The sequence below is a fragment of the Ostrinia nubilalis genome, chromosome 4 (assembly GCF_963855985.1).
Source record: "Ostrinia nubilalis chromosome 4, ilOstNubi1.1, whole genome shotgun sequence".
Classification (NCBI taxonomy): domain Eukaryota; kingdom Metazoa; phylum Arthropoda; class Insecta; order Lepidoptera; family Crambidae; genus Ostrinia; species Ostrinia nubilalis.
This window is the reverse complement of record NC_087091.1, coordinates 17,247,793-17,260,803: the sequence shown is the minus strand read 5'-3', so window position 1 is coordinate 17,260,803 and position 13,011 is coordinate 17,247,793. Positions and strand designations below refer to the sequence as shown.

The 13,011-nt window shown below is 35.0% G+C and overlaps 1 protein-coding gene across 1 annotated transcript; it reads right to left on the bottom strand.

The window, feature by feature from the left end:
- Positions 1–1,104: 1,104 nt before the first annotated feature.
- Positions 1,105–9,062, bottom strand: LOC135071562 (peroxidase-like). Its single transcript, XM_063965334.1, has 12 exons — positions 8,900–9,062; positions 8,233–8,384; positions 7,529–7,693; positions 6,750–6,937; positions 6,139–6,343; positions 5,346–5,543; positions 4,551–4,695; positions 4,029–4,185; positions 3,498–3,665; positions 2,900–3,098; positions 2,103–2,208; positions 1,105–1,438 (listed from the first exon to the last, which is right to left on the bottom strand). Exons 1-12 carry the CDS (start codon positions 9,037–9,039, stop codon positions 1,291–1,293), a joined length of 1,971 nt encoding a protein of 656 aa, XP_063821404.1. The 5' UTR covers positions 9,040–9,062; the 3' UTR covers positions 1,105–1,290.
- Between the last annotated feature and the right edge of the window lie 3,949 nt (positions 9,063–13,011).

The following is a 13,011-nucleotide window of genomic DNA, read 5'->3' as shown; positions in this document are numbered from 1 at the left end:
ACAAATGTGACAATTTATACTAAGTTGGCTTTATTTTATTTAGTAATTAATGTGTGCGTGAACAAGTGTTATGTACAGTCAGCTTGCTTAATATTCTAAGTATTTATTTTATTATTTTCGTCATGAAAATCATGAATTCGACATAACTAGTTCAAAATTCAAATTCAAATAGTTTATTCAGTACATAAGCCCTTTCTAGGGCACTTATACACGTCCCAAATATTGCAAGCCAGTTCACTATTGGATAAAATTATTATTATGGAATCTTTTATAATGTGAATAACTAGGAACTGGAATTCGCTGTCTGTTCTCTTCCCAGAACACTTATCAAGGAGTGTATAGACACTTACAGGGCAGAAATTGTAACATCCTAAACTGCATCTCATTTAACACCAGGTGCAATATTGCGGTCATATATTGGCTTGTTATGCATAAAAAAAATTATAAATTACTTTCACCTAGATAATCCCAAAATATCGACCACGAGAACAATAAATTGGAACATAAAATAAGTAAGAACTGTAGGGACAATAACATAATACATTGTAGAAACACACCGTTTTTGGGACTAGAGTATGCTTCATTGTATCATTGAAAGTTTGCACACTAAAACATAGATAATAAAACAGGTTTTAACGGTAGTTTAGTTAAAATAAATAATTAATATGCTTATAGAGTCATTAACCGCGATACATGAGGCCTTACAACAATTACTTGTTATAAAAAAATGTGTATATTTTTTTTTTCGTAAGGCCCTATGGAGAAATGGATGAGACTTCTGGGATGGCTTCTTTATTAAACGCATTTTTAAAATATTTACATTAGTGAATGGGTGTATAGGTACTCATTTTATTTGCCTAAGTGTTGTGATTATGTAATCTATTCCAGATAGCATTTTTAATAAGGTTTAAAAGATCTTTATTTTTCACAAGAATTTAAATAAAATTCACAAGTGCGTTACATAAACATTACATTACATATTGACGAGCGTACAAGCTACATATTAAAAGAAATACAAAAATGGGGTATGTTTTCAAATAAATTAGTTCTCCTCTGCTATCGAATCTTCGCAAAATAATTAGAAGAATTAAAAAAAAACTCAGATTAACTAGCAATAATTTAATACTTATCAACATTGCTCATTTTGTAAAATATTGCTTCATATAATAAAGTAGACGTACGGTCACCTAATTCTAGAATAGATGACCTTAATAATATTTATTCCAAATACATTACACATAATTTTACGTTACATTCTTCTTGCTTGCAACTACCTATGTAATAATTTAATCAATCTGTAGCTTCAGCCCAAAAATGGGGGTTCCCTTCGTTATCGCCGCTGCTGTACCAGTAGGTTGAGCCTCCCCCACCACAAGCAGGATCCTTCCAGGCCCAGAAGTTGATGGTGGGGAGGTTCTCACAGCTGGTTATTTCGTTTCTGAAGCAAAACAGTAAGGCTTTAGAAGCTGAAGTTAGGAGAAACCTAGCTAAAGGTTAGGGAACTAGGGCACTACGTATCATGTCCCTCGATTCACTGAGGTCTGTTCTGTATACTGATTTGTTCCACCAGTAGATCAAATACCATTCCGGAGTAGGAGGAAAATACTTCAGTTCCATCAAAATAGAAGTGGATACCGGCTTGGTTTGAAGCATGTAAGATGCCTAAATCCAGCTAGGCCATCACAATAGTCCAGTTCGACTCCATTTCATCATCATCATCATTTCAGCCACAGTACCTACGATTTGGTCCACATCTCCCGGTTGGTAGTGGCCTGCATCAAACTTCCTGCTACCTTGGCCGTTGGCTTACCTTGTGGATGGACCAAGTAAGTTGAAATGGCAATGAGAGGGCACATAGTACGCAGAATTACAAAATAAGTAATAGTACCAAGGGCAGAACTGACGGCCGATGGGATAGAGAGGTTCTGGAATGGAGGCCACGTACTAGAAATCGCAACGTGTGACATTCTTCATTTCTGACAGTCCGAGAGACACTGTTTGTGACCAAGCGCTGCCTATTTGAGACAGATAGCGTTTACTCAATACTGCAGTAGAATCTAGCTGATGTAGCTCAATAGTAATGACGAGGACTGTAAACTTACCCAGGCCCAGGTCTCAAGAAGCTGTTCGGTTGGATCTCAGTTACAGTATCACCAACGTTGCACAGCAAGCGGGAAACAGTTGATTTCCTTATTTCAAGTAATTGCTCTGAAAAAAAAAATAGTCAAAATGAAATTCGTAATTTTTTGAAGTACTACTTATTACATGTATTTTTGTCATTTTATTTTTAACGTAAACTAATTGGTATCTAATTGGATGCGGGCAGCGCAGGACCGTTCATTGTGGAAAACCTTGGGGGAGGCCTTTGTCCAGCAGTGGACGTCATTTGGCTGAAAAGAAGAAGAAGAAGAATTGGTATCTAGCATATCACTGGATTCGTTACAATCACTGGTGAAACTAATAATTATATAGTTGTAGAAGACTGTACGACTGCATTTCTTGTATGTTTGTTCACTAAGTTCGTAAATAAGTACAACATTTAATTTTGTTCTATTTTTGTTCACTAAGCACATCTGTGTAAATATTATGTAGTTCTTAATAAATCATTGTGTGTAGAAAAAAGTTGTACTTTGGTTAATATGTGGCAGATCCGATTGAAAACAATTTGTATTACCTATTACTTCTGACGTCAAAAATGGTTATACGGACTACCACGAATTTTTTTTAGAAAATCATGTATCCCATTTTTATAACTCTTAATTTTCACGATGGACTATACATCTCGACAGATGGTCCCTTTCCAAATTGAATCAACTAATAATAATTAATCAGCTGTTTATACACAAAAGGCTGAGGTCATTTTATGGGAACGGATTTTGTTATTTTTATTTATTCTTACCTAGATTGAAAGCGTGAGGCCTATTATTCCTCTCGTACCAATGCCGGTCGGACACCACGAACCGTACGTGCTGGTCCATCATCAGACACTGCAAGGTCTTCGGGAGGAAGCTGCCTTCAGCTGGTAACTCCGTCCACAGACCAGCCATGAGGTCGATGTCCTCGATGTGCTTGTACTTGTCTTTGATGACGTCTAACATCTGGAAATAATTGTCAGTTGGAAAATGATTCAGCCAAATAAAAATGGATGCTGTTTGACACTGGTTTTTACAGCTTACATAATGCCAATTTATTAGTTCGTGACACCCAAAGTGGTCAATGAGTTGATAACTTATTCCAATTGTAACACAGAGGTGTTACGAACTTGTTGGCTACTTTACTGTGCACAGGTAGGTAGCAGAAAGAAATATTATGTAATATTTACCTACGTGCAGTTTAAAGTTTCGACAGTATTGCTACAGAATTGATCACATACGTAGTAATGGAACGCAAAAATGTATCTTATCTTAATCTTACTTCATCATCATCACCAACCCACGTTGGGTTGTGTGAGCTATTATTACGACTATTTATGTATATTATATGAATATCATACATACCTCAGGTTTAATATAGCCAGCAAGGTCATCAAATGTATCAAAATGCCTTCCATTGCAGAATTCCAAGTACTTGACATACGGCGCCAAGCCGAAGTGGCGGTTCTTCACCAGGTCGAAGGTCGTTATGTCGGTGCCTTCTGTCATAGGCCCTAGGCCAATTTCAGCTATCTGTGAATAAAAAAAAGGAAAGTAAAGTAAGTAAAGTTGCAGTGACATCTATCCATGTATCTTTCTATATCAGCCTTTGAAGTTCATCTTCGAATATAGGCCTCCTCTTCATCCTTCTATCAACTTCTGTCCACGGCCACTTGTTTATTCCAACTTGTTCTCGTATGTCATCACAAAGATCTAACCTCTGTTTCAATGGATTTTTGTGTCATAATAAAATGAAGAAACTACATTACACTTGGTAGAACGATCATCTTGATACTTATTATGACAGTCGCGGGTGGGAAATACCTTTGAAATGCTTTTGTCAAGCATTGGACGTTTTCTGGAAATGGATGGACAAAACTACATTTCTTTACTCACATCAGGGTCCACCAGATTGTCGAATCTCCCCCCAGCTTGGCGGAAGACACCTTGCGTGATGTAGTCTATATTGTTATCGATGGCCAGGTACCCTGTTCGCAGCGTGATGTTCGTGAGCGGCACTGATCTTAGGTAGTTTCCTTCGGCGTCGTACATCCTGAATTAGAGGAGAAGTTTTACTGGGTCATCCATTGTCAGATGAAAATAGAATACTACTCATATCATTTAAAAGAAATACCTACTTACAAAAGTTATTTTTTTTTAGATTTTTATTAGTAATTTATTTTTTCACAAATTATTAATGGTCCAGTTACGCCCTCGTACCTACTAAGCATAAATGGTTGTGTCACGAGTGGGCTTACCACAATAGTCGAGCGCCGGTTTGCAAACCCGCGTTCCCCAGATGGCGAGTCATTCACCGTTCGGCTATCGTGGCTTCAAATATTTTATCTCATGCAAAAATTTGGTGTGTACCATCTTTTTTCTGGGCGATTGTATCGCGAACTACAAAACATATCTTACTTTTGTTCATTTTCCTGAATAATGTGGAACCATCGGAGAACGAATGCGTATTCTGCCGTTATTTGAGGAAGAACTTGTTCATTGTACAAATTCCTGAAGCCTGGGTTGTTGGATATCACGCTTTCTGCTATTAAATTATTTCGACCTGTGAATTAAAGATAAAAAATAGTTAATTATTATTGTGACATTTAATAATTTTTTTTTGTATAATTTCTTAATTTCTTGAATCACGAAAAATTGATTCTGTTGCATGCCGATATGGTATGTTGTAGCTGAAAAATATAAATTTTTATGTGACCTATATGTACCTACATTATGCAATAAATGATTTTGATTTTATTTGAAAAAATAATAGACTACAAAAACTAGGAATAAGGGAATGAGCCATAGTAATGCCGTACAAGGAATTGAAGCGAGGAACCAAGACAAAAGAAAGTATTTATGTTTAAAAGATTTCATATTTCAAATTGTGATTGATGCTACTGAACTTATTACATAACACTGATGTTACGTAAGATGGTTATGATATAATAGACGAGTTATTAGTAAATATCCCAACTTACGATATTAAATTCAATAAAATATTTTTGAATGTCCCCTTTGCGTTGGCATAAGTCTGTTTGAACGATTAAAATTATCGACTTTTACGTGACTTATGCCCGTTTTCGCCGTCAATCCCTAATTTTTAAGTGACCCTTATAGTAAAACATAACAGGAATTTTGTTTTCATAGGGGTACCTTAAAAATTAGGGAGTGATGATGAAAACGGGCATTACTTTCACCTTTTGAACTTACCCATAAGTGCCGGCAACAATTCGTAATAAATGGTCTGCACCATAAAAGCTATATTGATTTCCCTTGCCGTATAAAACAATTTGTCATCGTCCCAGCAAGGGTTGACCTTTGACAATGCCGTGGCGATATAGTTGTGAAGTCGCCAAAACCATATTGAGAATAAATTGATTCCAGGCAAACTGTTAGATATTGGTTCAGCTGAAAAATATTGATATTATGAAGCAATGACGCAATTAGGTACCTACTCACACTTGAATATGACTAATCGTTTTTTTTGCTCAAATGCAAAAAAAATATATAAAAAGATTGATAAAAAAAAACATAAATTATTAGAATACCTCTTTTTTTGGAAAATTGTAATAAAAATAATTTGGTTTGCCTGTGTAATCTACTTATAATATCACATAGTAATTACAGGTAGGTTTATTTTATTACACTGCACTGTAGTGTAGATAATGGGCTGTAGCTAGGTATTTTCCATTCCCTGTTGGTCAGCTTCATTTGTTAGCAAATTGCCGAGTTTGAAATACTTTCTACAACAATCTATGGACGTTTATGTTTGTGCTGCTAATTTCATCATCATTACCATCATCATCATCATTCACTGTTAAACATAGGCCTTCTCCAATGATTTCCAGCTATGCGCGTTTCTGTTTGTCCCGCTAATTTCATCATCATCATTTCAGTCACAGGACGTCTAACTGCTAAACAAATCATATCGTACGTTGTTCCGTTATCGAGCTGGTTGTGAACTAAGAAAGTTTTTAATATAATTTAGTTAATAAAAACTTACGTGTGTCATGGCATCTACTTTCCACCGGTTTCTGGTTCAAAATACAAAGATTATCTTTTGTCTTAGTGCTGGGTGGCCACATTCTTCCTTCTTCCAGCTCGTATTTCAGAAGACCATGCTTGAACAGCCTGCCCTTGGAGTATAGGGTCTCAAGGTTCTGCCCGTATAGTTTTGATAAATCGATTGTAGGTGTTGGGGTTACTATCTGTCGAAATAAAAAATCATTTCAGTATAAATACCGGTTGTTACTTGTATCACTTCAAGATCGAATCAAAAATGAAGAGATTCAGAAACGAACTAAAGTCGCCATCGCATGTCATAGCCCGACACATTAGCAACCTAAAGTGGCAATGGGCAGGGCACATAGTACGCAGAACTGACGGCCGATGGGGACTAGTTACGAAAAGATTGAAGACATATTTCAATCTTTTTGTAACTAGTCGCCATCCCGTCGTCGTCCCGTATATTTTTAGTGAAATGTTGTGCGAGTGGACTCAAATATAAATTGTTTTGATTCGAGTTTTGAGTCTCATTATTTTAGAAACAATGACAATAAGTTCAGTGTGACATTTTTTATGTGCAATTTTTCAAATTAATAAATAGCAACATACTCTGTCTGGTACTGTGTCGTTCTTCAAACAGCCTTCAGATTGGTAAGTCAAAGGCCTGGTCAGCTTCATGCAGCGAAGATGGCCGAACCGATGCACTGGGTCGTCGTCTGGGATCTTGACCTGGATGCAGTCCTTGTCTTCCTTGCCTTTGGGTGTGCAGCAGTATGGCTTCCATAGCACGTAGTTTACTGAAATGGATTGAAACTAATAACCTGGATGCGAGAAGCGCAGGACCGGTCGTTATGAAAATCCTTGGGGGAGGCCTTTATCCAGCTGTGGACGTTATTTGGTTAAAATTAACGAACGAACCAGTTATCTGTCTACAAGTCAAATCTTCTAAGAATATTTTGAAATGAAATCTATTATTTTAACAAATTGAGAGTGGGAGAGCCTGGATATATAGATTCAATTTAATTATGTCTTTGTAGTGGAACCCTTTGTCAGAGTAGGGACTCATTATTCACAGTTATAATATGCATGCATTAAGACAATACATTATAATATTATTAGGACCCTATATGGATTCAGAGAGGACAAGTTGAGTCTCAGGGTATCTATAAAAATAAATTAAAATTTAAAGTTCACTTCAGTTTTATTTCATTTGAAAATGTGCTATTTTTTCACGAAGTCTATCTTACAGTTACGGAAATTGTACTCGCTTCAGTTCTTAAGAGTTATTTTGAAAAAACCTTGCCAGGACTATCATAAACATACCTTCTTCACACACAAAACAATATGAAAAGTGTACCTACTCATAGTCTCATAGGTGTAAAACTTACTTGTGTCGTGTATAGACAGTACATCAGAGACCAGGAAGACCAAGAAGTGGGAGACCAATTGCGTAAAGACTCGGTCGGGGACCCGGCCCTCTGGGAGGAGACTGGTTCGCAGGGGGCGCTCGGAGGGCAGGGGGTCTCCAGACTGGGCTTTTCTGGGCTCAAAACCTGAGACAAACAATGATTTACTCAAGAAAGCTAAATTTTAACACAAGTGACTATAAGTTTAAGGACTATTCGCACATCTCGTTCCCATTGTTGCAACTCCTGTGTAGCCAAGATCTACAGCTTGACCGCCAATAAAAACCAAACCAGTGAAGGTCAAGTTTATCCCGGGGGGAAATTAATTAAATAAGTTTATATTATACAGATTTTGTAAGTATAACCATTTTAAAATAACCGAGATATTTTAAAATGGGCAGATATCAAAACAATTACCAGTATTTTAATTACTGTACCTACTTGTATTCTGATGCTAAAGTGGGTGCTTTTATTTTAAATCTTCGAAATGTGAATGAAATTTCTACACTAATCCCTTACTAAAGTTAACAAGCCCGTTGAACACTAACCCCCTTACTAATAAAACTTACACGCTCGTTGAACAGTGTTTTAAAGTGACGTTTAGTATGGAAATGTCATTTTAAAACAGTGTTCAACAACTGTGTAACTTTTTATTAGTAAGGGGGTAGGTACATCACTAAACTTACCTTTTTCGCCATTCCCATCAAACGTATGTGGCAGCAGTCTCAAGTTGGGGGTATGTGGCATCCCCCTGTTGGGGTTCTTGAGGTTGTTGCATGACCCGTCGATCCGTCGCCACTCGTTCGGGTCGCATGGCTCCACCACGTTGGTGCACCAACTGAATGGATAGTGCGTTAAAAATATACGTTTTGTGATTTGAGCATAGGTAGGTACCTACATTGTGAGTTAAAAATATAGGTACAGTTTGAGAGTATAAGAGATCGTGGAATAGCAATCAATGTTGATGATACCTAATTGTTGCGTTGTTGTAATGCTGTTTCCTTCCTCCTATGGAAATATTTTTCGTATAAGAAAATACCCACGCACGTTTGACGCTAATTGCATAATTATTATTGATTTTAAATCAAATACAAGTAGAATCGTAAATAAATAACAATACAAAAAAAAAGAAAATAGGTTAACGTTTCTTACAAAATTTTGAGTCCCCTGTTGAGGGTAGCAGATATTCCCGTTGTTACGAATTTTGTTAGTTTTATTTTAAAGTAACTTTATAGGAAATGTAGATTAACTAACACCATTAAAAGAGTATTACAATATTTCAAAACATTTCACCAGGGAATTTATTACTTTCAAAATATCCTACCCACAAATGAAAAAACTCAAAACACTTACAAAGTAGTATTCTTCGCAACTCGCTGTCGATATTCTTCCGCACTTATAGGTTCTCCATCAAACGAATCGTAATAAATTGGTATTTCCCCGCCAAAAACGTAAGCAAGCACTGCACAAAACAAAAATAATTTAGGGAACATGGTTACGTCGCATTTTAATTTTAGAAATGTGTCTGTTTGCTTAGTACCCCTCTTTATAACCTTGTCTGACAGTGAGGTACAGTCAGCATCAAAAGGCTTAAACATTATTTTACGATTTTGAAACTATGTGATTAGAAAGAATTAATATAAAAAAAGAGCTGGTTAAACATTTTTTTTTTAATTCCTAACAATTTAAAAATATTTTTTTTAAAACATGTCATGTTTGTACTATCTGTTAATAGTGTATATTTTCAAATAACACATTATTTTTATTTTTTTCAGATGTCAACAAACATCCTGTTCCTGACACCAGTTTTGGTAAGTTTTTTTTTATAAATTGAAACAAGTCAAATTGTATTTTTAAGAAATTCCAAAACGCATTTTGGATTACGATCACAAAGGAAGCAAACATATTTATACAGATAAGGTAGGACACAAAAAGAAGCAAAAATTGCTGAGTTTATCTTTATATGATGCAAAAAAAATGATTATGTACCTAAGTGTAATGTGTTTTAATTTAACAACGACGAAGACTAAGGTAATATGTATAATCATGTTCAAGTGATATTTTGTGAACGTCAGAATGGCGGGTGTATGATCACAGAAATGAATAAAATAAATTTGATTAATTAATACCTGAGGTGTACCTTGGTGTACCTTTAGTTATTTATTTTGTACTTCCCTAAGACAGGAACAATTACGATTACAAAATGAGCCGCCAACCTGATATCAGGTTGGCGGGTGTATGCTGAAATTGGACGAAACAGGTAAGTTATGGTATTCTAATATTTATCATTATTTAGTACCTGAGATGTACCTCACAAATATATTAATACGAACCAAATGCGACGAATAATTAACTAGAAAATCGATACGATAAATTTGATATCCACCATTTTCTTGATGGCCACCATTTTTTATAAGAAGTTAGAAAGTTGATACCGACACAGATACTACATACCGTACTATTTTTAAAGTCTGTTTTTTATGACACTCACACTCGTGAATTTGACAATACCATTAATTTGCTAAAATCAAAAAGTATTGATATAGATGACCCACGCTGAACTGTCCCACCAAACTCAATGACAGGGGGGCGCTACCATCGTTCAACTATATGGTTTCCAACATGGCAAAAATCGGAACCAGCGATCCGGTATTGACGGTGGCGCCCCACTGTCAATGTCATTGATAGGACAGTTCAGTATTTTGGAACTATAGCAGCGCCCTCCTGTAATTATGCATAGAGGAATTAAGTGTAAATATCATAAATAAGGTTGTCCAACGTGCAAATTAATGGTATTGGCAAATTCACAAGTGTGCGTGTCATAAAAAACAGACTTTCAAAGGGTATGATTTAAGCTGTCACCAATTAAAGTCGTTTTCTGTTTCCTTAATAATACAGTTTGTCCCCAAAATAATAGATTTGTCACCAAAATCAAGTCACCAAACAATATAAAATCAGTTCCACGAAAAAACACCTAAAATCATGGAGATAATAATAGGGTCTAGTACCAAATTAATATTGTTGAATGTATTTTAATAGGTTTTGTTTAATAAGTATTGAAGCAAATTAATTTAAAGTGATCACCGCTTTTTTGTCGCTAGAAAATTTCAAAAAGTTTCACTAAAATTAGAAGTTATCGTCACGAATAAAGTCTACCTGCTACTTTACTGGACATTTATAATGCCTCCCCCAAGGATCTTAATTCCCACAGGTAAAAGTAGTATTTAGATGAAATTTCTAGCAGGATAGTAAATAAAACACATAGTTTACGTGACAAAATAACAAATTAAAGGGAATCGCTGTTTGGGATCGAAAATCGATTTTCGATCCCAAACAGCGATTCCCGTGACAGATCGATTGGTGACAGATCTACCATTTTGATTGGTGATTCATACCTGGGAACACATTTGTTTATCTGAGAACGAAAATATTTCGTGGCGACAGATCTAATTATTTGGTGATATAACTTGATGACAAATATAAATTTTGGTGACAGAAAATATTATTATTATAGTTCCCCTTTAAAAATACTACGGTATGTATTATCTGTGTCGGTATAAACTTTCTTACTTGTTATAAAAAATGGTGGCCATCAAGAAAATGGTGGATATCAAATTTATCGTATCGATTTTCTAGTTAATTATTCGTCGCATTTGGTTCGTATTAATATATTTGTGAGGTACATCTCAGGTACTAAATAATGATAAATATTAGAATACCATAACTTACCTGTTTCGTCCAATTTCAGCATACACCCGCCAACCTGATATCAGGTTGGCGGCTCATTTTGTAATCGTAATTGTTCCCGTCTTAGGGAAGTACAAAATAAATAACTAAAGGTACACCAAGGTACACCTCAGGTATTAATTAACCATTTATTTATTTTATTCATTTCTGTGATCATACACCCGCCATTCTGACGTTCGCGATATTTTAACTATTAACTATCAAAAATATCCTTGAGTGAGATCTAGACCGGAAAATATTTAACATTTTTATATTATTACCATTACTCATAGTTTGCATTGTTTAATACTTATTCGTTTTATAATCATAATTAACAAGGCTCTGTTATTTTGCTGTTTTGTTATAGGAAAAATACCGAAACAATGTGTTAATGAAGTAATTAAGTACCTATGAACTGACACTGAAATGAATTTGAACTAATTAACAAAGTAATTTTTCTTTTAAATATTTAAATTCAATTAATCAAAATGCTTTAATTTATCATGCGTTGTTAGATTACTACTAACATGTTGTTGATATCTGATTTGTGGCTTAATAAAATTTACTGTATAGAATTAAAAGTAGTTATGTGATTTCAGTCATAAATAAAAACAATAAAAAACTTAAAAAAAAGAATGTACATTATTTTTTTATGCTGTCTGTACCAAACTTTTACGATTAACCATAGTTCAATATGACGGTAGGTGACAATATCACTAATTTTAATATTACCCACCAACTGGTGTTATAAAAGCTATTACATTTTTATGAGTACAATGCCCAGTTGAATCGCTAATTTAAATATTTTGGCTATTTACATTGGAATTGAGCCGGTTTATACAAATTTTAGTCAGTTCAATTTTTCGTTTTGATAACTGATTTATAATATTGCATCTATAATAGACTTGAGTCAATAAGGAAAATGTGCAATTATGCATATATTTATTTACTCAAGTAATGATACTGTAAGTATTTTTTTTTAATGTTGTAAGTATGTATTAAATTCATAAGTCATAATCCTTCCTTTTGACTTTACCATAGTAGTCGAGTAAAAAATAGGGTAGGGAAGGAACACAAAATCACGACCGTCGACCATCACGAATGTAGGTATATTAATTGGCAATAGGGAATTTGGAATATTAGTATATTCCATAGTATTTTTCACTATAAAATATTTTCTGCCTCCGATGAGATTCGAACTCACCATCCTTTGTTTGCCAGCTGCCAAAGAAGCTCAGTGATAAGACAAGGTCACCTTCCAAGAGCTAAGTTTGAGTCCTTGAGACTGTCAATGTTCCAAGTGAAAAATATAACCCTCTTTCTAGCGCAGTCGGGTAGAAAACGTAATCTTATTTAGTTTTTCTTGTCCAAGTCCAGTTATCTATCGCAATGTTTTGTAGAAGCTAGCAAATTCTAGGTAATATACTTACGAGTTGACCACTTTTTTATTCTCGGTTTGTCGTAATTGTCCAAGATCATTAGCATTTAAAGCGAACCAATAAAAGTTCCGATAAAACTGTGGCAATTTAAAGTTTCGCGAGTTTTTCTTTTCGCTTCCCCTTATCTGGTTTTGAGTTCCTTGTTAGTTGGCTGGCCTACCTGGGGACTGAGCTAGTTAATTATTTGATACAGTTGGAATAAGTTTATAAGGATTGTAGTTTTGTAGGCAGTGCATTAAGTGTAAATAATATCTTTTCTTGTTGGATGATATCACGTAAAACTATGGTTCATGAATTTGG

Coding starts and splice junctions, on each gene's coding strand:
- LOC135071562 (XM_063965334.1), bottom strand. CDS start 9,039: ATGTTCCCTAAATTATTTTTGTTTTGTGCAGTGCTTGCTTACGTTTTT. Junction 5,544..6,138: donor AAGTAGATGCCATGACACAC/GTAAGTTTTTAT, acceptor AATATTTTTCAG/CTGAACCAATATCTAACAGT. Junction 2,209..2,899: donor GCCTCACGCTTTCAATCTAG/GTAAGAATAAAT, acceptor TTTTTTTTTCAG/AGCAATTACTTGAAATAAGG.